Genomic DNA, 25,177 nt, shown 5'->3' with positions numbered 1-25,177 from the left:
CCGTTTGCACACGTTGTATTCTCAATCAAATGCTAGAGCCTGACTAAGGCCATGCCTCAAACGAACATTATCGTATACGGCTACAGCTCTTCGCCCTAGTGCAACAATGCGGAGAAAAGAAGTCGTAGCCTTATGTTCAAACATTTTAGGCTCGATTGCGCCCTCAATCGTCCAAAACTTGTGATCAGGTGAGCGTCTGGAGTCCTGAAGTAAACTCCTGCTAGTATTTATCTCTACAAAAAAATCATAGTACTCGCTCACGTCACATGTATGTAGCACCCATGGAAGGCGTCAGCATTAATTTCTTCGAGGACCAGTACACATCCAAAAGTCTCAAGAAATGAAGAACAGAGCACTCAGTATTGTTCCTATACATGCTATATTTCTCACTGCAATCTTAACATTATTTGCATGTTATGCTTTGTCATCAAAGTTTACACATGAAGAAATTTTGCGGTATAGGTAAGCATGTCATTGTCATTTCAGTTACAACATGTACATGTACAATGTATGTACAAATCGACACATGAGCATGATGAGCGTACATGTACGTGGACCCTATTTTTTGTGAATTTAGATCCGTAAATAAGAAGAAAATGCAACTTTCTTACCATATGTTCTGACACTGACACACTGAACACGGTTGCCGTAGTTTTTTTACCCCAGAATCTCCCTCATTCATGTAAATCAAAACCCTGCCCTCTTTTCACCTAATTAATCCTGCAGTTATTTACAAATGTAGCTTGGAGACAGTGTAATCTAGTAGTGTGAGTTTTAAAGTTTAAAAGTAAGTTTCATTCTATTGTAGGAACAGGGTCCTGAAATTTACAAACGCCATGATTGTTGAGTATAAGCACTTTGCACAACCTCCAATATTAAGACTTTCGTCGGGAAGTCTTCATTAGAAAGTTTCTGCACTGTATCCTGACAAAGTATTGGAATTTTGGCCTACTTTCTGCCCAATTTTTCACCAGTTTTACTGAAATAAATCTGGAAATGACATATTGTGCCAAGCAGTTAAAGAATTCTGAACACAACTGAATGATCATGTAGTTATTTCCAAAGATTTTGTGGTTCGTGACCAAGTCAGGTGGGGCTATTAAGGTAAAATGGTTCCCATTTTTTTTCCCGTTGTAATAAAGTGAGAGTAGGCCAACATTTAAGAATGCATTTCATGGCATTTGCAGGCAGGCTTACACCATCCATAGGGAAATAAAAATGCACCATGTCCACAAGATATTTAATAAACATGATAAATGGCTTCATCAACCTGACCACCATCATTTAACCATGACCATGATATTGATAATGTTTCTGTCTAGGTTTTTCTTAATCATGTTAAATGTAGGCCTATCCCATATTTCAAATCCATTTAATTGTTACTCTTTTAAATTAAATCCCAAGTTCAGTTGCAAGACATTTCAATTTTCACATTTTTTGTGATTTGTGGCTGTGGAGGGTTTTAAGGGAAAAAAGTCTGACATGACATTAGTTCTTAGTTCCAATTTGGGAATTCATAGTGACAGTGGCAATTTATTCGTAAAACCAGACAAAGAAAAGTATCAAATTTTTTAGACCCCAAACTCTCACTGCACATGTTCAGTTGTGTCAGTGCAAAACTTGCAAAATATGTTACTCACGGGGATAGGTCATTGTGTGGACCAATTCCATACTCATTGGCCACTTCCCCAGGAGCATTATTTGCTTAGAGACTTACATGTAGGTAATGTGTAAAAGACTCACCTGTGAATCAGTTGAAATTGTTGGGTAGTTGAACATGCCATTTTTTGGCGTGAAATTGAAATGGTTGCCTTCTTTTAAACCTGTCCGCCTAAGTTACTAAGCCCCCTTTTACGTCTCCAGCCCCCCTAATTATTTTGTTGTCCCTGTTTAAAATCGTTAGGGTTCAACAATGTCAAGAAGTGGCAAATGAGTACGGAATTTTTTCCCACTGCAAATATCCACTGCTTTTTTTTTTCTTTTTCCAATTTCCACTAAAATTGTAGAGAGAGGGCGCGGGCGATGTTCTACCATGGCTACGAGAATTACCTGAATAATGCCTTCCCATATGATGAACTGCGACCTTTGACCTGTGATGGTATGGACTCATGGGGAAGGTGAATTCCATTAACTACACGTATCTTTACGGTACTTCTTAAAATACGCTACTCAAAAAAAGTTAAGGACCACTTTTTTCTTGTAATTTTTTTCAAGCAACGAGTGGGATCTAGTTCTTTCATTTTTTGTTAGTCTAGATGGTGTTCGCATTGGAATAAAAAATTTAAAAATGTTTCAAAACATCAAATGCACATTTTCAGCAGTAAAATATCTCCTATAAAAAAGTATGCACAAAATAAAAAGTGGTCCTTAACTTTTTTGAGTAGTGTATGTACACGTGTGCCCATGATGCGTACGTGCTGGTTTTCAGAAATTGGCTCCCCACGACCAATATTAAAAACAGCAAAGTTATTCAAGAACAAAGCAAGAGTGGGTATATAACCTAGCTGATCATGCTGATCGGACCGACCTCATACCTGCAAAAATGCTGTTCGGGAATGACCTTAGACTTGCTTCAGTTTGGGCATGTGCTGTTAGAATGCTGAATTAGCTCATTGAAATAAGCCTTTTGCGAGTTAAATTTGACTAAAATCTGGTACAAAGAGTTATGTGATTGCACATAAACATAACGATTTGAATTCCCCAGAATAAAGATACTGTTGCCATACCTTGTGATTCAGGGCAAGCTTTTGCATAGCGACCGCAATCTCTGGAATGGACTGGTTCCTTTGTGCCCTTCTTTTTCCATTGAGAACAGTGTATTGTTACAAGGTGTCTCTTATGTACATATACATGAACATGTAAATGTATGTACATGTAACTAAGCAAAGCATGCCCCAAATCACAAGGTATAGCAACAGTGGTTTTAGTATGGAGAATTCAAATTGTTATGTTCACGTGACTTTAAAGAGCTCAGTGTAACAGATTTCATTCAAATTTAACTTGCAAAAGGCTTATTGATACATGTATCTAAAATTGGCTTTTATTGACATTTCAACAAATTTGGAAATTATACACGTACATGTACATGCATGCGTGATGTAGGCTTGACCCAAACTGAACACTTTTAATGTTTTCTAATGCTAAAATTTCGCAGGATGAGGTGGAGAGTTGTTGTTTTTGTCTTTGGCTGTCTGTTTTTGGTTGTCTTTCAGCAACAACTTTAGTCACACAACACTCTGGACGTGCTTTCAAAACTACTAAAGACACTAATGCCCATATCTTTAATTCATATACCCAGTTAAGTACATACTGACGCTTTAGAGGCAAGGTTTTTTCCGTTTGCAGATCAGCAAGATTTATTTCAAGCTGCACGGCTTTTCAAAGCCTCACATATTATGGTCATATCTTCACTTGATCCTTTCCCTTGTCAGTTACTCCCTGACCCTCATCGATGCCCTGGACACCCTGGCCATCATGGGGAACCACAGCGAGTTCCGCCGAGTGGCCACACTGCTACAGAATCACCTGGACTTCACTGAGGACATCAACGTGTCCGTGTTTGAAACCAACATCAGAGGTTAGCCCCTGTATTTAGAACATTGCTAGTTGTCTTAAACTGGTGCTTTGCTGCTGGTCAGGCATAAAGCATTGCTGAAAAATTCAAGGCGGAGGTTTATCACTGCAGATGCTGGATTGACGTGTACCAGTGTGTGTAGAAATGCGCCATCTCTTGATTACACATTGCGTATGACATGTATGAGGCACTGTTCTGTCATGCTGCTCCAGCTGATCACTCATGTCAGGTTGCCAAAAGGCACATTAATTAAGAGTGCATGTCTTTAATGGCTTTCATGCCCACATTTTCTATGCCTTTTTTGCAATTGCTTAGTATGTGACACCCACAAGCCATCTAGTTATATATCAATCCCGGAACAGGTACCATGTGTTGTCAAAACAAAATCAAAGCCTTAAATGTGGGAAACTATTTTTTCCAAAAGGATGGCAGCAAATTAAAGCCAATTTAAGGTTATCAAGGTTTCGCTTGGCAGAAGTAAGGTGTTTGCGTATTTCAGGAGCATGATGTCAGTGCAGCTCGTAAAATTGTGTCCAGTTCAAAATGGACGAGGGCTGACAAAATCTGAGACCAAAAAACCTCGACGTACAAAATTCCATGCTCAAACAGCAAATACATCAGTTTCCCATGAAGTCCAGTAAAGTTTAAGAATCCTAAATCTTAAATTGAAACATATAAAGTAGCAATTGGCTTAGCCTATTGCCCTCTGTTTAATCAGTTTTAAATTGGGTACACATAGTTCGTCCTGCTTTAAACACAATTTGTTTGTTTTTTTCAGTTGTAGGAGGGTTGTTGTCAGCGCACCTGTTGTCTCATAGGGCTGGGGTGGAGTTGGAGCCCGGATGGCCCTGTAAGGGCCCACTGCTCACATTGGCTGATCGAGTGGCTAGGAGAATCTTACCAGGTACGGCAGAAGACAATATTTCATGCAGAATATGAAGTTGGATTTTAAAAAACAAAAGAAATATTGACTTATGGTTTTAATATTATGTCATGAAGGGCACACAATTGCATTTCTCTAAAAGAAACGAACAAAGCAAACTGTTTCAAACGTTGAGGCCTTTCTCACCACTGGCTCTTCTCAGAGCCAATACTTCTTTCTTAAAGAAATTGTTGGCATGGCATACCCGCAATCAACACATTGTTGTACATTTATGCAAAGCTTTAAACAACACCCAAATTGGACTGTTAATTGAAAAAATATTCACTGAATCTTAAATTAAATTCGTAAATTTGCCACAGTACCATTTATCTCCTCTGGTGTGCAAAAAGCTCTGCCACATGACAGTAGATGGTTGTACATGTACGTGTATTGTGATTTCCATTGTGTTGAAAAAGCAGCATGAAGATGTCATTGCCATGAATTTTAATCCACCCTGTATTGAATTGAACATCAAGGCAATAAGCAGGATAAATTAAAAGAAAGTTCTTCCTCCAACTCTACCCAAGTTTCCCTGAGTTTCTCCCCCCCCAAAATTTTCTGCATCGCCCATCGTTGCAGCCTTTGACACCCCAACCGGTATGCCCTACGGCACAGTCAACCTGGCCTATGGTGTCCCCCCGAGAGAGACCCCGGTCACCTGCACGGCGTGCGTGGGGACGTACATCGTGGAGTTTGGCACCTTGAGCAGACTGACTGGAGATCCCATCTTTGAGGAAGCGGCTCTCAAAGCTCTGAATGCACTGTGGCAGTGCCGATCAGACATAGGATTGGTAGGAATATTGCTTGTCCTTCCATGTTGGAAATCATACATGTCAGTCCACCCATCGATTCGTTCTACCTGCCTGCGGTCATAACTGATTGTTAAACGCACTTTTTTCAGAATGATGCTTGGTGAGAGCATTTACTCATCTTTACTGGACATGATTTTTTTTTTGTGAGGAAAAAATGATCAAAATTTATGAATTGGTATTTCTTTAAACTATCAGTATCTTTGCTGTATTTTGTTTCTTCTTCCTAGTGGTTGTTTGTTGACATGGTAGAATTAAATACACTTCATCATTGGGAAATGATCACAGCCAAATGATTTGGAGCGATAATTTTTATATTGCTTGTTATTAAATTCAACGATAGAGTAAGGATTCCAGCTTGCTCCATACGCAAGCTCCATACGCAAGCAAGCTAATGCATTTCCCTGCGTAAAACAAAAGCAGAAATACTCATTTGCCGAGCAGAAAACAATAAAGTGCAGTCACAAGTAACATGCCTACCTTCAGTTGGTTACAGAAATATTTGATCTATTGCATATTTGAAGCATTGGAGTGTGTGTGTGTTTACAACGCACAGCTCCTCATTTTAACAACCATCCTGAATGTGTCCTTTGTTGTTTGGCAACCTCAGTTAGGCAACCACATCGACGTCCTGACAAAGAAGTGGACCGCGATGGATTCTGGGATAGGCGCAGGCGTAGACTCGCTACTTGAGTACCTTGTCAAGGGAGGCTTGTTGCTAGGGAACACAGACTTGCTGGACAAGTTCTGGGGTAACTTTCATGCTTGCTTTTTGCACTTCTTTCCAAATTTAGATTCCCCAACAACTTGCAGACTGTCTTTCAAGTCATGTATCAGTACTTGATATGAACTGGGTGTCCAGCTTGCACGTTAAATCGCCCGACACTGTTTTTAACCAGCATGAAAAATATTATCAGGTTTTGAATCTGCCCTGAGTTGAAGTGCACCCCCAAGCGGCGGAAGAAAGACAGACAGAAGTAAGTTTTCCAAGCGGGGGGTTGCTCACATTCTGCGTGTACGCAAAGACTATACATTAAGGAATAAATTCGTAACGCGTACTCAAATGAGTACTTAAAAAAAACACGTCCTCTTTTGTTTCTCTCGGAGCAGATGGCATTTTTAACCAAAGTGCTTCACATTTGCAGCAGTGGAATTGACATCGAATAATGTCTGCTTTGCAGTCATTCAATCATGCAAAATGCCAGAAACTTGGAGCCTTTTTGTATTGTGAAGATTTTGCCATTGTGTCGTCTCTCCTTTATTTGTTTCAGAATACGAGAAGTTAATTAAACAGCTCATGAAAAGGGATGACTGGTACATGTGGGTCAACATGAAGAAAGGTCAGATCACCATGCCTGTATTCCAGTCACTGGAGGCCTTTTGGCCTGGAGTACAGGTAAGAATCACATATTGTACACCAGTTGTAGACGGGCTACCAGCTAATGTAAATATGCAAATTGTCAGTACACTCTCCTAAGTTAGAAAGAACACTCTTTGTTCTGATGGTGTCATTTGGAAGTGTAATACTTCTGCTACCTGTCAACATTGCTAGCCCCGGGGGGAGGCAACAGGAGCTTCCCCCCCCCCCCCCGAAAAACAAGGCCACCTTTTTGTTTTTGAAATACAAGGAAAGGATGATTTTTGTTTCTTTTTTTATTTCCCTCTCAAAGTGTTTAAAAATGCACCAATTTTAGATTTCTCACCCCAAGAAAGGCTGTAATAGGTTTTAAAATCCCACACTCTTCCTCCCCCCCCATAAAAATTTTGGAACCCCCCAAAATTAAATTCTGAATCTGCCCTTGCCTGCTAACAGTACCTTGTTTGGATGAGAGAAAGACGGGCCAAGTTTTTCTCCTGTCCATTGCTTGCCACTTGTACTTGAAGCGGGCAGACACACGAAATGCAAGCGTGCTCGTTCCTGCCACGACTGCAAGCAAGACACAGGGAATTTCTCTCAGAGCATTGTTTCTCTCTTCCCTTTAAGAGTCTACTGGGCCAAACTGACGAAGCCATAAAGACACTGCACAACTACCACCAGGTCTGGCGTCAGTTAGGCTTCACGCCGGAGTTCTATAACATTGTGACAAGCAAGGTCATCGACAAAAGAGAAGGTTACCCGTTGAGACCAGGTATTATCTATTTTGTGACGAGCCAACCAGTGCACATTTTTTTTTTCACAAGATGCATGCTGCTGCACAAGTTATCTCGCTTCATTTTTTTTTAGCCTATAAATTCCACCGAGGCAGTGGCCCTAACATTGTTAAATTCACTCATGAAACTTACTGTTACATTTAGCAATATACTTTATGCAATCATGATGCGGTTGCATCAATTTCTACATTCAAATGGGGGGGAACAGATCAAATTCAAACATCGTCATTGAACCAAAAAGATATTTTTCAGAACAGGCAAATAAAAGGGCAGTCACACAGATCTGTACTTCACAGCTGGTTTAATTCCGGGCACAGATCCGAATGGTGCAAGGTCAGAACACAAACTCTCTATCTACAATCTAGCGTGGCTATTTATACAGGTTGGGCTTGCTTTTACAGAGAATTAAGAACAAAACATTCCATCATAACATGTACTAATAAGTCACATAAGGTAGAACAAAACAGCGTGCCGCGTAGCGAACATTAGTGTCTCACGCTAGGGTGCTAGCATAACCAAGCAAGCAAGTGCGCGCTGTTTACATGTGGTTTTGTTAGCGCGCATGCAGTGGTAACTCAGCTGTGCACTGTCAATGCACTCTGAAGTGGCGAAGACGCGAGCGAATAATTGCAGAGCGCGCTGTCAGGTAACAATACCTGAAATAACCAATAATCATTAACTAATAATCAATCAATAGTTCATGTTGAGTAATTTCACAACAATACTAAACAGTTTATGGTAATTTTCTTGCCTGACAGAGTTAATAGAAAGTGTGATGGTCCTGTACCAAGCCACCAAGGATCCCTACCTCCTGGAAGTAGGACGGGATATCCTAACATCGATAGAAACCAGTGCCTGGACACCTTGCGGATATGCCAGTGTAAGTTTGGTAACATTGCTCAACGACATCCATGAAGTTCTGCTTGCGGGGTATTTCAGTGCTGACAGGAAGGTCTGAGCTTGCACGGCTTTTATGGCTGTCACACATGAGCTTTAAATGATCACATGCATGTCATTGCTCAAAGTATGGGGACATTCAGTCATTTGGTTTTGTATTCAAAATGTGCATCTTAGAACTCAATATCCTGTGTGCTTGGGTAGGACTTGAAACAAGATTAAAGAAATGAGAGGCAATGTAACATTGGATCCCCATCTGTATCGGCCATGTTGTTTAGGCTGGACCATAATAACGGAGCTTTAATAAAAGGTCTATATTTTAGATAAAAATCCAACTGCAGAGCCTGTTATTTTTTTCTTCCAAACCCTAGGTGAAAGATGTACGGAACCACAAACTTGACAATCGCATGGAGTCCTTCTTCCTCTCCGAAACGACAAAGTACCTGTATCTCCTTTTCGACCCGGACAATTTCATACACAACACCGGTGGCCGCGGGGACATCATCCAGACGCCCCACGGGGAGTGCGTCCTGAACTCCGGGGGCTACATCTTCAACACAGAGGCTCACCCGATCAGCGCGGCGGCGCTGGACTGCTGCCAGCGAGGCAAGGAGCTGGCCGTCTTTGAGAACATGATGAAGAAGTTGGGAGGCAAACAGGAGAGGCTGGACTTTGTCCTGGATTACATCAACCAGGCCGGCCAGGACCAACGGGAGCTGGGTGGACTACCCCAGGGCTACAACTGCTCTGTCAAGCCGTTCAGTTCCAGGTGGTCCATGATGGGGGAGATGATGGAACCTTGACGGAGTGGCTAACATTGCAAACAACATGAGCCAAAGGGCTTGCTTCCACGATCATTGATCCACAATTTGAACACAGCCTCAGTGTACCACTCAGGTATTAAATCATCACCATTTTCATGACCTAAAAAAACGTGCGTGCGAACACTTTATGAAAAGTGCGCAAAAATTTGGGCTTTGGAGATTGCCAGAGGCTTGTGCATGGACGCTGTGAACACTGATGCACTGTGGAATACATGTACTTGCGGTTTTCACAAACTGACAAGCAAGCATGTGGAAGATATAACTTTCAGAGAAAGTTACAGTCCATGGAAACCCAAATTAAGCACTTGTGTACCGTCAAGGGTCAGTTCTTAATGTCAACAACAAAATATAAGAATATCTAGTGCATCAGTATTGTCAAGACCCCTGAGGGAGTCAGTTCATAAGAGAGTGAGACCGATCAAATTACCAGCAAGGTGGAATCATCATCCTGCATCTCAATTTATGCAAAGTATATTTGATTACTTCCCACCTGCTCACCCCGCACCTGCTTCCAACGTGGGGCGTGTACACAATCTATAAATAAACTAGCAGTGTCTAAGTACTCAAGGTTTAGCCCTGACAACTGGACTAGGTGAAGAGATAGCAGAAATTAAAATTTGCTGAACGAACTTGACCTGTCAAAAGCACTACACATCCAAACACCCATTTCCAGCCTTTCACATTACGGTTCGAATGAGAAAAAAGACTTCGGAGATCTTTACTTTACTTTCTTTACTTTCTCTCTGAAAATTGATAATTATGCTTTTATAATTAAATAATTCATTATTGCAATTTGCAAGTACTGAAAGATTGAAACTACGTGTATTTAAGTAACAGTTGAGTGAAACAAACACTATTCAATCTGACAACTGTAAGGTGGAATTTTTCAGAGAATCATGGATTTATGCTCGATCGATTGTGCATACTCATTATTTTAATTGTTTGGAATTAAATGTAGTTAGCTCAGCCTTGGACAATTTGAAGTTTCCTCTCAATTTCTAAGACATGCAACAATTCCACCCTCTATGTGTACATACAGGCAACTATTTATTTTCAAGATGTTATTTTTAAAAGAAATTGAAAAATAAAGGCTATTCTTTCCTTGAAAATTACTGGATGAATTTGTTCCTTTGTGTCAAATTTAGTGAGGCTGTGAATATGTGCGACGAAAACCCTAAAAAGCTTTTTATCAACCAGTTACACTCCTTATTTTAAGGAGTGTGACTGGTACATAATTAAAACTGAATAAGTAAAATCTTTAAGACAAAATGTCTAAACTCAGCAAATCTTCCAGTAAGAGCAAGCGCAAGACCAACTGTCGACCATCACCGTCTCCATCCAGCTCCGAACTGCGGTCAGAAACCAGCTAAAAATACATGTAATGATCGAGAATCTGCAAGAACTGTAAATTTCGTCACATTGAAAATGAAGTGAAGGAAAGTATGTCTTCCTGCAGGGGCGTAATGGAAGCACAAAATATATACACTGTACATATGTAAATGTTGAAGTCTTCGTGTTTAATGTGTGTCTCTAACTACGGCAATGCACATTAGATTACATCTAAATAAAGAAAAGCAGAAAAGCTTTAGTTCCGCTCTGTGAACAGGCGGACCTCTTCGGTTAGTTTGTTGCTCTTGTGAGCGTAAAAGGGGACGAGGAACTTGGGAATGCAGAAGCCGATAGGGCCGTTGAGGACAACACAGTGGGAACAATAGCGCAGAAAGAGGACCGCTGAAACACCTGTCAACCATTCTGAGTCTTTGTAACGTGCAGCTTGGAAGGGGAGTTTCAACATATATATTTCCAGGTTTAGTGCACATAGTTGAATGGAAGTTGTCTAACTGCATGAACATTAAGTACCTCATGTTTGACTCGTATACGACCATGAAAGCCTGAGCACAAAGCATCACAAAGGATATTTCAATATCATAAACAGGTAAATGTATCTCAATGAGAAAAGGAACCATGACCACACAAAATGAACTTGAATAATGGCCTCTAAAAGGCTTCGACAAAAGTATGGAAGCATAAAACAATTAAAATATTCAAATGAACTGAATATGAAAATATATTTAAGGATCGGTCAAACTGTAGAATCAGTATTATGTACAACCATATACCAGAGAAGAGAAAGACAGGAAAAGTTAATCTCACTACATCGAAAGTGAGTTTAAGCTTTCGAAAAGCTGGGCCTATGGGACAAATACTCTTTCCTGTCGTTAGAAATGCCTTCGGAGAAAACTAGCCGACACACAGACGTTACTTGTCGCGTAACAAACCGACTTAAACAATTTCAAACAGACACGGTCTCATCAGAGTGTTTGTCGAGCGTCGACAGAGGCATGTAGTTGGTAAGATGGGTAGCGGTGGTGGTGGCATCCGGGTCACTCTTGCTGAACAGATGAAATCCCTGGCCCTCTGCAAGAAAGGGTTGTAACCGAACAAAATATATTCAGGGGATTTCAAATTCACTTGTTACGGAACATTATCGTACACGGAAATGAAGAACATCTACCAATATTTAGAAAAACAAAATACCTCCACCTTCTTGGGACAACTTCCAAATTCTAAATAAAACTTTAAAAATCGGCAAGAATTTCAAATCCATTTCGCCGCTGGAATAAAGGGATGCAGTACAGGACGGATGATATACTGGCAATCGAAAGAAACGTTTAAGTTGATGGTGTTCAGATTTTGCTTTGTTGTGTTTCTTGTACATTATTCCCGAATACTGTCTAGTTCTATCTGTGCCATTTATTTGGCTTTGTTGCATTTGTTGTTTCTGTTTTTGTGCTGTGCGTTTTATTGTGCTGTTTATCGTCTGTTAATTAAGTTATTTTATTGCTGTGTGATGCTGTGTTGCCATGAAGCTAAAAGATTTTTGCCAGTTATGGCAATCAGCAATTGTCAGCGATTGTTCCTGCCCGAGCCTGGTGACGCGGAGCAGCAACTCATATCAGCAAATACATAGTTGAGACGTACTTCCAAACTCCTCCCCTTCTTCGATACTGTCCAGCAAGTCACAGCCCAAGGTTTCTGGCAGCATCAGCGACAGTGTCCCGGCCAGTAAGGAGCTGCCACCGAAGACACACAGAGGAAGCGGTTCCCAGTACTTGCCAAGGAGCAGAATGATGGGGCAGAGAATGCCGCTGATACGCCCCACCATGGAAGACATACCCATGCCGATACTCCTGCAAATAAGGAACCACAGCATCAGCCCTTTCAATATCCAAGACGTCAGTAGTGCGGTTGGTAATTACATGATTACATTCCTTTACTTACACCACAATTTCTCGGGTTCAAATCCTGGTATAAAGGCACTGTTTTGTTTGTATAAGAACCCGAGTCTTCATCCTTCTAAACGTCTTTTCCCTAAATTGCTTCTCTCTCTACCGTTAGTGTGGGACGAAGCTTCATGAGTCATTAAGCTACTATCTTTCGATTGAATTATAGCAAAACTAGCTTCCCGAGGTTATCCACAGAGCATTCTGTTTTCCGGAGACAGCCTGTACTCTTTCGAATAGGTTAGATTTACTTCATCACAAAAAGAAACAATTTTATAACACTTCCCAAGAAACTCTGCTTGATTTAAGCATTAAATGCTTCATTGATCTAAACGCACTACAAGGCAGACCTGTGTCTATTCGAAGGATAGATGTGTTGAAAATGTTCAGGCACTTTTCCAAACTAGGTTCATCAGGAAAACGTTAGTAAACTCAACTCTGTACAGAGCAAGCACTTTGAAATGCACGCAAAGCACAGATCACCAGTGTATTTGCAATGAATGCTAGTGGTCGTGTGCACTAGGTATTGGTACTGTACAGGTACATGCACAGTATTGTGGTTACTGCGGGTATAGTTCTTTTGGCCGTGAAAAGAAAGATAACAAAATTAGCGAATGCCACATGACCATCTCTCTGTCAATCAAGACAGAATATGTGGGTGAGGCGTTAATTAAAAGTAGCAATATCTAGACAAATTAAAACTTTACTCTTATGTCAAGTAGTTCGAAAACTGCAGTGAGAAGATCAAGAGCGTTCAAACCTGACAACCGTAGGATAAATTTCACATGAATATGTGTAGATGTGGCTGAAAGCCCCGCTAACAGCAAACTTCCCTGCCATGGCTACTGCCACCCGTGCTGGACCCAAAGCTGTCAGAACATACCATGGAAGCAAAACAAAAAATCCAATGACATAATTTGAAAGTTGCAAACAATGAGGAATAATCTTTAAAGCTAAAGATCTTAAATTACTTTGCAAGTACTATGTACGAGGACAAGTTTAAGATAATGTCTCAATGGGCCTTGAGCGGGACCAAGAGAGGGCACTTTTTCCTCAGCAATGGGCCGGAAGCTCCTTTAACGCTAACTGTGCATCACTGGTTCACGAACGACCAAAAAAGCGCAAGCGTTGCAGTCGCATCGCTAAAATGACTACTCCCGACCAACGTGGCTTTTTTCAAACGATGAGGGGGTTCTTTTGCTCGAGGCGGAGAGATACTGCTTGATACATGTCATTCAAGTTCAAACGTCGACAACCTCAATATGATGGGTTTGTCATACTCGTAGGTCTTTCTTATTTATGCAAATTTTATTCACGGCAACTGAAAACGCGGCTGCAGGGGACTCGCGTGTCACGATGGCTATAAACGGAAGGGATCTTTCCGTGGTTCCCAAGATAACCTTCGGGTTTGTGGAGGATTACGTCAAAAACGGCCCCAAAAGTAGTGGAGAGCAACAGCTTGATAAAGGCTTCAAGTATTTTTCAGAAGCCTTCATTCCTTATAATTATCTGAAGGGTAAGCGTTTTATTAACAGGATTTTATCTAGGACATTTTGTTGAAGTTTCATGCATGCACCATTTATGTCTAGGCCTAAACGACCGGTTGTGGCCACGATCGAGCAGTTTGAACACTTTCTGTCATTTAGCAGGTTACCTTTAATGACAGGGCTATTTCCTTTAGAAGTTCAGAATTTTATAGATGGTAATTCGAAAATTGCAGACGTTATTTCATTAATGCTGGGCGCGATCAATCATGGAGGAAGGAAAAGACTGGCTCAATCGAACTGCACCAAAGTGCAATAACGTGTACGGTGTAGGGCCAGTCATTACGATTTTTTATATGAACTTCTCAATTAAAGTGCCCAAAGAAGTCGTTTCAAAGTCAAAATCTACCTTGAACAGTGGTCCCTCGTCTTGTTTGATCTTAACAATCCACTGTTTCCGCAGGACCTTATTTTTTGGAAATCGATGGAAGCTAATTTCTGGCGATGATCTTCCTTCGTGATTGCCATACAACACGGTACTGAACAATGCTTTGCCATGTTCGCCGACAGCGAGGAGTCCCGTACAGCCTCGCTTTCAGTTCCCGTGCATAAAATTTGCATAAATACTAAGAAAGGCTTATAGCTTCCGCAACCCACATAACCACTTGTAGGCTAAGTACATGTACCAATAGCCTAAGATAACGAGCACGCACTGAAACTCACGAATGAAAATGCTGATGAAACAGAATACTCCTGCAGAAATGTAGAATCCGACCAATGAGAGACGCCTGCCGATTCGCTCCATTATGAACCAACAGAAAAGGTAGCTTGGAATCTCAACAGCTCCGGACACGAAGGCAGCGATGTAGTCGTCGACACCAAGGGCTGAAGTACTCAGAGACAGCCCGTAAAACACCATGACGGCAGCAAACCTACATAAAGATTTGAAATCACTTTGTTCAGTTCAGTTCAGTTCCGGCATGGTCCTGATGGCTAACAAACAAGATCAGCCTGAGAAAATCGACACATCTTTGCAATCCCTTCTTTGCAGAGCTTCGTTTTTTGTTTTTTCATCAGGTTTTTGTAGTTTTATTTAAAAATAAACTACTCGTCTTACCAATCAAGAAAAATTATCAACGTTTTCTTCCGGAGGTTGGGGGTTCGGAAGAGATCCAAGTGTGTCACTCGCCGTACCGTATCAGACCGAATCTCCTGCCATTGAAGGAAATACATGCGTGATTATTCAAATCCCGATAAAATAATGTTAGAATGGCCTGCCGTATAATGTAGTACCCAGTTAATGAAAGTGACTGACAAGTTCCTTACTGTTCAAATATTTGTGCTACGTAAACAGCACTAAGGCTTGACTCTATTCGACGTCCAAATCGAGGACTTTACTTCGTGGAAAATCATATCGCTATAGATTGAATAAGCGCTATGGAAAATATTGGTCGTCTAGCCCATGATCACAATTAATTCGCCGTCTACTTTGTACCTTTTTCTGTTCGTCGGCATTTTCTGGACTACTATTGATCAAGTCCTCAGGAACCGTTGTGCCGTTGACTTTGGCAATTTTACGGATGATCTTCGTAGCTTCCTTGAACTTGCCTTTTGATATCAGCCAACGCGGTGACTCAGGAAAGATTCTGCCGACAAGAGCGGGAAAATGATTCAATTCTCTTGGAAAATAATATAAAGCATCATTTCCAGACTCTCAGAAATGATGCTCATGGAAAATGCGTTCCTTACTCAATATAGGTTAAGGTTGATGATGTGAGGATTTTTCTTTAAAAGTCGGGTTGAACGGTCGCACGTGAGTTACATATATACAGTTCATGCTTCATGCTGACGCATGCGTGAATGTATTGACCGGAAATGACAAATAAGATTTCAGTACTGTGTACATTTAAATCAGAAACCTAAACTTACACGTATATGTAAACTGTTCCCAGATTCCAATCCATGTTCTTTGGGAATCAGAACGTACAGGAATTACAGGGATGTGGATTTCGGTAATGGCAGCATTGTGCCATAGATGATTTTTTTTAAATCTCATTTTCCACCGGTGTCAACTGCGTATCCACTTCCCAGTCGAGTTTTCAATATGCCCGTAGAACTGGCAGTACTGATCAATGTCAATATCTCCCAGTTATCCTCTGAATGTTGCACGTTAAATAGCAATAAACAAGGTATCCCCCATTCTTTCTTTCGATTACTTCATTGTAAAATTATGAAACTCGGGCCATTAAAAACGCATAGGGTTAACCCCTCCTTAACAAGTCCTAACATTGTTCCATGCTATATGTGTGCTGTGTACATTAATTTAACTCAACTTTTAATTAACGGATTTAATTAAAGGATTTCATGATGGAGCATGTCTTCATTTCCACTTCAGTGTACTCACGGGATCAGCAGGAACGCAACGACGTAAGGAAGTGATATTGCCAACTGTAAATGGCGCCATTCTCGTAAGAAGAAAGCCGCAAAGGATAGAAGCATATACCCCACCGCGAAGGCAATCGAGTGCATGGCACCAACCAAAACTCGTTTCCAGGGCCCAACTAACTCTTTTGCTGTTGACAAAAACAGTGAAAACAACACAGCGTAACAAGTGGCTGAACAAACAGGTGCACGTTTTACCTGCAGCAAACTATAGGTGTCGTCTAACTAAGTGAAGAGGTCTGTTTCTATACGTTAGAGCGCCGAATTATAAGTCGCATTACCTCTACTTAGGCCATTATAGAAAGGTTACACATATTCTCTATCAAAATAAAATAAGTATTTTTACCAGCCTAACGATTTCGTGGGGCTATAGCTGCATGTCATAGACAAGAGCATGAAGCATGGAAAGTTTGTGCCAATCTCGCTTAAAATAACTAAAAACAGCTGTTGAGTATGGCGGCCGGACAATCTATGCAAAAGTGTCCGCGAAGTTACACCTGGCGTAAGGCTGGAACTTCCGTTAAACTAACATTAAAGGTAAGAATACATCACCAACAAGCAATCGACGCGATCAAGCTGACACCATAGCCACAAGCTGCCGTGATGAACCGCGCAGCCATGTAAGCCGAAAAGGTGGGTACAAAACTCGTCAAAATGGATGAAATGGAGACGAGAGAAAGACTTAGGAAGAACGCTGCCTTTCGGCCAAGCCTGAAAAAAGAAGTACAAGTAGACCAAAGTAGGCGAAATGTCCACTGTCAAATGGGGGTAAAAGAACACAAAACATAGGTCAGGACAACGTCTCTCTGGCTTAGTACCATGTTAATTGGCCCATTTCTACATATATCTATTATGCAGTCTCAATTGTCAACAACAAAATAGTACATTAAACTAGAGTACCAGTTTGGCTTCATGAGCTGGTATTGTCACCTAGAAGGCAAAGTACGCGAAAATGAAGTTTTGGACGCCATAATATTTAAATTCATTGGCAGAACGACATCATCACGCAGCGTCCTTCAGCCTAATTTTCAAGTGGTCGTAGCGAACGCCGACGGCACGAGAGACGTCAAGGCGCATGACAGTAGCGGGAGAGACATGACGTCATTTTATTGAAAAATTACACATTTTTATCGAAAAAAAATGCCTTTTCAGTTGACAATATCGCCTCAGTCAAACTGATACTCTACTTTGATGTATTTATTTATGGTTAGCTATTCTGTTTGCAACTTTTACTATTAATAAGGAGGGGCAGGAACGTTGTTGTATACGCACGTCCATCATGCGTGTTTGTGTGGTAAGCCTGACTTTCAATGTCCAAATTCGTCAAAATTTAGAAAGTTAGGTGTTGCCTCAGCCTGCGGCAACACATTCGGCCAGTATGATTTCTGAAGCACCCAAAAATTGGATTGAATTTTCCGAACTCGACCCAAGAAATCACACTGGACACGCACTGACGCGCTAGCGACACGACGATGTCTTCTCAAACGTACGTCGCAGATATGCAAATTTTCTGTGTTAATGAGATACCTCTCGGGACGGGGCCTTTTCCCCAAAATCTTTCACATTTTTCCCTTCCATTTATTAAAAAAAACAAGAACTTCCATCGTCTGGATATCGTTTGAAAATGTACAATTTTCAATTGTAACTAATAAAACGACAATTTCATGGACCCTTTGAATTTCCCAACAAGCATGCTGTAAACCATAATTGTTTCGAAGCAAGTCTAAGAAGCTCACCAGTCAGCGACCGATCCCCACACTAAAGAGCCCACAAGTGTACCAGCGAACCACACAGATTGAGCAATATCAGCGAAATCTTCCCGCTCACAAACTAGACTGAACTGTTAATTAAAAAAAGAAAAGGGATGCAATGAACAATACATAAATATGCCAAAACAAAGCAAACGTAAACAAAACCCCAGAACAAAAAGTTAATATTTGTAGCCGTACACCTTGCGATCAGTTTGTGAAGTGTTATTATTGCACACGTTGTTAGGAATATGAAACAGTGGAGATCGTGTGCTGGGCAGTGATGGGTTGAGCTTTCCGAATTGATTTTACTTTCCAGTGGAGTGTGTTCTTATCTAGCACTCCATGGAAAACGGAATCAGAGATTGTAAACGGGATTAAGTTATGCTGTTGGTGCCAGAACTGATTAACTTAAACCTTACATTGGCCAAACAAAGAATTTTATAATGTACCAGAAAAAAAGCGAATTACATATGCTCGCATTTGCTCATCCTAATTTTATATCAGGCAAATCGTCCTTATATGAATTGAATTGAATTGGTTTATTACAATAAAACGTCATCACGGCCTATGGTCGAATTGAAAGTGTTTGTACAATGTAAATAGTAGTTTGAGGATGCCAGACAAGTAAGGCATAGGACTGTTACGAAATCGATTCGGTCTACACTAGAAGCTTTCTCTTTTTATCTCTTTTGAATTTTTTTTTTACTTTTTCTTTTGCTTCTTTTCATATAAAACGCCAAATAAATGTCGGAATTTACAATAACATACCTCGTCGTTGATTGTGGACTTGTAGCGCGATCGATCAAAATCCCACCCAGCATCACAGGCGATGACATCCGTGGAATTCCAACCTTGATCGCCATCGTCCTCAGCAGTCGCGTACCGCTCACACGAGGAGTAAACTCGCTTCCCGTCGTCGTCCAGCTCATACGGTATGCTCTCGTTCTTCTGTTCCTCCTGACAGGCGGACACAGACTTCAGCTGAAGTTGAGTGCAGTTGATAGCCTCGCTTGCCGGAATCAAGCACCAATGATCGGTGTTGGCGGCCAGAAACACTTGAGCTAGGAACTGACACGCCGATGGACCTTGCATCAGGCATAGAGCCAGGACAACGAGCTTTTGGTACTTGCCGAAGTGCCCAACGTGATCCAAGATACCATCGTAATGCATTTTGATAGTCGCTATTTCTAGTGCTGTGAATATGAAAAAAACGCACAGTGACAGTCGATGATATCAAACTGGCTTTGCGTTGGGTTTGGTAATTTTATGCTAGGATATTTCGCCCTATACTCTCACTTGTATATTCACTCTTTTCTCAGTCTAAACGCAGACACACACTTAAAAGTGAACAGAAGTGAAAGAGATACACGTACTTTGACATCACATGGCTGCACCAATTAGCCAACCTTGATTTAACGTCATTGTGCCTCATGATTCATAACAGTTTATATACCATACACTGCAAAGTATTTCGTGTTTTAAATGACCCAAAGGATTATGTACTTTTTATTCCGCACACGTCTAACCGTTGGTATAAAACGGGTGTCCCAAACCCAGTGCTAACAACTATACTTACGTGTATTTAACCAACGTACCAGTAAGCCAAAAATGTACTTCAAATTGGCTGATATTGTGTCACCAACCAATAGTCTATCACAAATCGGCCAGTGCAGTAGAAGAATTTCTGACAACACTTTGACCCGATAAGATATCACCTGTCGACGGGTAATTTATCTACCGACAACTAGTCAAAAAATGACCGATGATGGATCAGTCTGGGAAAAGGGAAACTTTGGAGGAGAATTGTTTGTGTAATTTCAGCACGTGACCAACTGTCTCAAACTGTCTCCAAACGAGAGATGAGTGATAAATAAGGCTCTTGAAGTTTGTTCCAGAACATTTTGGGGCTCAAGCAAGCTGAAAGCTCTATTGTTTGTGCCTTTTCAAATAATCTTTTTCTTTCTCTTCATAACGACCCTTGAAGGAATGTGATATCCTGTAACGAATAAATTTTCTTGCTTGTATCTGCTTGCCTTTATGCAGCTTTAAGGTTGCTTCTAATGTTGCACTCATGACAAGAAAAAGTCCAAAAGGTTTCTTAACAAATCGTTATAAATCAAGTGACACGCAGTTACGATTAAATGTCTTTTAACTTGTCCAATGGGAGACTTTGAGACGCTGGTGGCAGCAGACACACCGATTTTGTTTATAATACTGATCAGAACCACGCACGCATGTTCGTGACAACGTGCGCATGCTCAAAAATGGCAACAAGGACCGGCATGTTGGCCGCCACCAAGCGTCTCAATGTCACATATTAAAGTCACACAACGCAATAAGCGACTGGCCACATCCTGAATGGAGATTCAATACTGAAGAAAGCGTGTGTACACTGGATTTGGGGTGTGGAGATTATTATTTGCAAACTTCAGTGTCACAAGCGCATCCGAATCATGTCCATGTTTTGATATCTAAATTTTAACTTTTGGATCATTTACGTGGGCCAATTTTCTTTTATTGCTAACTTATTGCAAAGCTCATTTCTAGAAACAAATTAATTCAACTTAGTCATCTATTTTTCACAATGCCACACCCAAAATGCACGAGCATTAAAGATTTAAAAGGAGACATGAAATGCAATTTTTATGACCAACTTTCTTGCAGTGTTACAATGACTGTCCACCTCACAGTGATGTAGTGCCTAGATGCTGAGCCTTGGCTGCCTAAAGACTTGATTTTAGTGCCTTAAGTGCAAAGCCTAAGCCTTGAGGGATCAATGCCTTGTGATTCAAGAGCCTTGCTTCGTCAAGGCCCTCGGATTTTTTTAATTTTTCAGGTAAATTTTTTTGAAATTTTGTTTTCTACGAACATAGATGTACGCCTGAGGGTCAGCTTTGAGCAGTCTACAAAGCTGCAGTATTTACGATAATCATATACTGCCATGGAGAAGGGAAACACCCTGCATTTTGTTCACTTGTACATTTGGAGTATGAACATTTTGCTACGTTCCCAAAACAAATCTATGGTCATTTTACATATTTTGAATTATAACTGTACTTGTAGCCACAAGGCCAGGGAGATTATTTTTAGCTTCCAAAAATTATATGGAATACATATACATCTATATGTAGATAGAACATCTGTGTTGCAGACTGCAACTTTGATCGCCCTTTAAGTATGCTGCCTCACGCAGGAAATGGTAGCCTATCTTGCATACCTGTGGCCACAAGGCCAGGGAGACTATTTTTAGTTTCCATAAAATTATATGGAATACATGTACATGTAGATAGAACATCTGTGTGGAAGACTGCAAATCGCCCTTTAAGTATACTGACTCACGCAGGAAATGGTATTTTGCTTATTACACTTGTTGGTCAAATTATGAGTTTCTTTCTATGGTCTGATCTTGCACACGTCATACAGAATTCATTTGACTTGTCACCAGAGAGTTGTTGACTCCATATCTGTAATAAATACGTTATAAGTTGTATATAGCATGTCCCCCCCTCCAAAAAAATGAAACTCAAATGTAACATTCATTCTCCCAAAGTATTAATGGTAACCAATCAAAACTTACCGTGTTTTCTTTTTATGCTGAGAATTTCATTTGAAACCCATGCTACAGTGCAGATGTTTTCAGTATAATACGTAGCACAGAACTCTACTCAGCTCAGTATCTGGATTCTGTGAGCCATTTTCAATGGTTTCGTGTTAGTGTTAAATGGAGTATTAAGAAGCACAGCTGCGTGATTGTTGCGTGTTTTGTACGATCTCCAGAATGCACTTTGCGCACGACCTCCGACCGTGAGGTTCAGCACTTCGTGTTTGCGAAGCTTTAATCGAAGTTTATGATCAGCTAATGGCAATACTTTGACACGGGCCAAAGTGTCGGCTTATATGATAAAAACATGGCCTTGATACAATCACAGTGATTTATCTTCTAAGTATCACGGATCACGTGTGTTTTGGCGATATATTTCAAATCACTGGTTATCTTGATCAATTTTGGATGAACTAGTAAGGTGTAGAGAGAATATTTTCAGCAAAGAGGAAGACAGAGAAAAAATCGAATGGATAACCGCCACATAGAGCGAGCCCGCGCACCTGCCAGAAATTTGCCCACAATGCTTTGCGCGTCGTTAGCTGTGACCCCTTGTGACTTATTTCCTTCACTTAAATCTGCGCAAGGCCATCAGCCCTTGCCAGCGCCCTGTTTGGGCGCTGGGCGACGAGTAAAGCAGTATTGATATTATACTTAAGGATCTTGGCCTTAGCCGAGAGGGTTAAGCCTATAAGGCTTGAGAGTCCATGACTTGGCCTTGGCCTTGAGGATCAGAGCCTTTGCTCCAACACTAACACCTGCTTTTGCTCCAGCGCCACCACATGCTTTGTAATAGAAATCCAAGAGAGAAACTTAAATATTTAGGTTTTTTATGCAAAGGTAATTTCCATGTTCAATATTGAAAGCAAGACGCCATATAAAGCTGAACAATAGTGTCTCCATGATAGCTCTATATAGATGTGTTTCTCGCTTTTCCATATTTTTCTTGAAAAAACTCCAACTTGCTACTTTATAGAGTTGATCAGATTGTTTTTAAAAAGAATATTTGGCCCGTTTGCTTAGTGTGTGAAAGATATTTTTCTGTACTTTGTGTATCCTCTCTTGACAAGGAGCGCCTTGTGTGACCCAAAAAAATATATATAGGCCTGTATTTATACCGGCTATATTGACACCAATAATGCTTCAGAGGCACCATAAACACAAAACAAGACCCGGCGCATAGGGTGCAGCTACAACGTCCTTCACCCCTATATCTTATTGTTGACATCTATTGTGGGAATTATATTCCGCGCTTGTGCACGATGTAATAGGCTACAGTTAAGGAATTCTTCATTTTACATCGGCAGGTTGACTGTATTGGCCACCGGACAAAACCCCAGACAATAAATAGACCAAACCATTGTTCGGGGCTCTCCTTACTGACACTTCGGCTTTGTACCGATACTCAACTCAGACTTGTGATTAGCCTATAGGTGCCTCGAAAACAGCGTTCGGATTCATGGGTAAGCCTAACAAATGAAAGAATAAAAACAAAAACCTAAGCCCTTGCTATTATACAACGCAGATGATTAACTCAAGTATACATACGTACATCCAAAAGTTGTGAATATGTTCGAAATAGATTTCTGCGGAGTTAACAATATTTCTGGTCATGGTGGCTTGTTTCTATGTGTGACATATGTTCACAGTGTATGTACAATTATGTTACACCATATGCCGAAATATTAATGTGAAATGTTAACCTATGATAGCCTGTAGGTGCCTCGAAAACAGCGTTTAGATCATGGGTAGGCCTAACGAATGAATAAAAACAAGATTTCAAGCCCCCCTGCTATAATAAACTGCAGATGAATAACTCAGGGAGGTATTCACGGAATACATAATGTACATCCAAAAATTGTGAATATATTCGAAATACATTCCTGCTGAGTTAACAATATTTCTGGTCATGGTGGCTTGTGCCCAAAATATATGACATGACAGCAGATGATACCGAGCCAAACCCCACTACTAAAACAGAATAGACAGAGGTGTATTTAAAAACTAAATCTAAGCTGTGGCTCACCTCAGGTGCGTGCGCTGCCTGCCGACTCAGGACTCCACTGAATTTGAATAACAGTGAACAGAAGTAGGCCGGTAGTAGATGGATGGCATAAATGAAATGGAAGCCGCTTTAAACTCCACGAACCGAGACGAAATTATATAATGTAGACTATGGCACGCAAAACGTTGCAAAATTTAATGTTTCATTTCTATGTGTGAGATATGTTTACAGTGTGTGTACAATTATGTCACACTATATGGCCAAATATTAATGTGAAATGTTCAGTATGTGCGATTTCCTACAATGTGCGATGTTATTATGAGCAATGTTTAATTGTGTGCGCGTGGCTTCTTTAGCAAGCGACACTTAAGCCTGGCTTCCACATGGTCGTTTGTAACACAGACGGTCTGCAAGACGTCAAGACGGAGACAATCGCGGAAGAAACGCTGCACAACACTCGTGGACAGGGGGTGCGCACGCATTACATGCCTCTTCGACCAATAGGTTAATGTCATGATTTGCCGAATGCACGCATGCGTCAAGCTGAGGAATGTGCGTGTGAGTACCCGCGGTTTTCATAGGGCGTCTAATCGGATCAGTCTCTATGCGAAAGTGAAATGAATTTGACGTCACGACAAATTTGCAGCGAGAATTTCGCTCGAGTTCTCGTGTGTTCAACTTTACGGATTCATAACGAAAATATTTGATCTGACGTCACAAATGCACGTTCGGTTTTGCGTGAAGCTATGAACCGGCCTTTATTCAAGGCGTGACGGCACGAAGTTTCCCGACATTGTGCCGTCGTGTGTATACACGATCGCGTCGTGTCGCGTTGGGCGTCGCATGACGCAACGCGCAACGCGACTGTCAAGGGAAGGAACGAGGTTTAGGCAGCAAACTATGCTAAAACAAAAAATAATAATAATTGAAGACAGTACCAGTAGTTGAGGTTGCTAACCACCAAGATCATCCTGCCTGCCTAATCAAATGTCATTTGTTTCTGTTTGACTGTACAAATCATTTTATATTGAGACCTCAGTAAATTAAACACTATCCAAATCAGCTAGTCGTGTCGTCGTCTTAATGCAACTGGGGCCCACTGCTTCAACGCTTTCGAATTATGCTCTCTACGTGCTACGTGTGTTGGCCTCGTGTGCCGTGGCCTATCCATCTCTTGGAAAATCCTGGATTTGTCATTAACGTCATTAATATTTCGTTGAAACTGACTAAGTACTTCAAAGAAATGAAGTGAGACCGACATATAATGGCCTACACGAATAAAACTACTGCGCTGTCGATTGTGAAGTTGGTAGATCCGGGTATCATTTACAATCGTTTCGCCCACGTACAAAATGGTGGACGGGTTATACGGGCCAACACCTCCGCGTACAGTGTGCACAATGTAGACTAAAGGCGCCTTCCGTATGTACGTT

The 25,177-nt window shown here is 41.0% G+C and overlaps 2 protein-coding genes across 3 annotated transcripts; one reads left to right on the top strand and one right to left on the bottom strand.

Moving 5' to 3' along the window:
- Window positions 1-236: 236 nt before the first annotated feature.
- LOC147798812 (ER degradation-enhancing alpha-mannosidase-like protein 2) lies at window positions 237-10,294 on the top strand. Its single transcript, XM_087138354.1, has 10 exons — window positions 237-462; window positions 2,007-2,117; window positions 3,432-3,577; window positions 4,353-4,478; window positions 5,076-5,287; window positions 5,916-6,057; window positions 6,577-6,701; window positions 7,290-7,434; window positions 8,215-8,336; window positions 8,725-10,294. The coding sequence occupies exons 1-10, from the start codon at window positions 341-343 to the stop codon at window positions 9,154-9,156; spliced, it is 1,683 nt and encodes a 560-aa protein (XP_086994480.1). The 5' UTR covers window positions 237-340; the 3' UTR covers window positions 9,157-10,294.
- A 379-nt stretch (window positions 10,295-10,673) lies between these two features.
- Window positions 10,674-23,913, bottom strand: LOC147798811 (organic cation transporter protein-like). 2 transcript variants are annotated; one of them, XM_087138352.1, is made up of 11 exons: window positions 23,766-23,913; window positions 18,907-19,331; window positions 18,124-18,227; window positions 16,944-17,098; window positions 16,350-16,518; window positions 15,441-15,591; window positions 15,063-15,157; window positions 14,669-14,877; window positions 13,222-13,330; window positions 12,160-12,368; window positions 10,674-11,595 (listed from the first exon to the last, which is right to left on the bottom strand). In XM_087138352.1, exons 2-11 carry the CDS (start codon window positions 19,306-19,308, stop codon window positions 11,471-11,473), a joined length of 1,728 nt encoding a protein of 575 aa, XP_086994478.1. In that variant the 5' UTR covers window positions 19,309-19,331; window positions 23,766-23,913; the 3' UTR covers window positions 10,674-11,470. The 2 variants fall into 2 exon arrangements, with proteins under 2 accessions (XP_086994478.1, XP_086994479.1); XM_087138353.1 differs by lacking the exon at window positions 23,766-23,913 and adding an exon at window positions 21,716-21,870.
- Between the last annotated feature and the right edge of the window lie 1,264 nt (window positions 23,914-25,177).

Source organism: Acanthaster planci, linkage group LG06 (assembly GCF_054643075.1).
Source record: "Acanthaster planci isolate LZ-2023a linkage group LG06, COTS_SCS, whole genome shotgun sequence".
NCBI lineage: Eukaryota > Metazoa > Echinodermata > Asteroidea > Valvatida > Acanthasteridae > Acanthaster > Acanthaster planci.
Note: the sequence above shows the minus strand (reverse complement) of the source record. Positions and strands in the feature narration are given on the sequence as shown.

Excerpts from the sequence above, each read along its gene's own strand:
- LOC147798811 (XM_087138352.1), bottom strand. The coding sequence starts at position 19,308 with ATGCATTACGATGGTATCTTGGATCACGTTGGGCACTTCGGCAAGTAC. Across the intron at positions 17,099-18,123 it reads TGGGGATCGGTCGCTGACTG|GCTTGGCCGAAAGGCAGCGT; the intron begins GTGAGCTTCTTA and ends TTCTTTTTTCAG. Across the intron at positions 13,331-14,668 it reads TTTCATCAGCATTTTCATTC|CTTTGGGTCCAGCACGGGTG; the intron begins GTGAGTTTCAGT and ends ATGTTCTGACAG.
- LOC147798812 (XM_087138354.1), top strand. The coding sequence starts at position 341 with ATGAAGAACAGAGCACTCAGTATTGTTCCTATACATGCTATATTTCTC. Across the intron at positions 4,479-5,075 it reads GGCTAGGAGAATCTTACCAG|CCTTTGACACCCCAACCGGT; the intron begins GTACGGCAGAAG and ends CCATCGTTGCAG. Across the intron at positions 8,337-8,724 it reads CACCTTGCGGATATGCCAGT|GTGAAAGATGTACGGAACCA; the intron begins GTAAGTTTGGTA and ends TCCAAACCCTAG.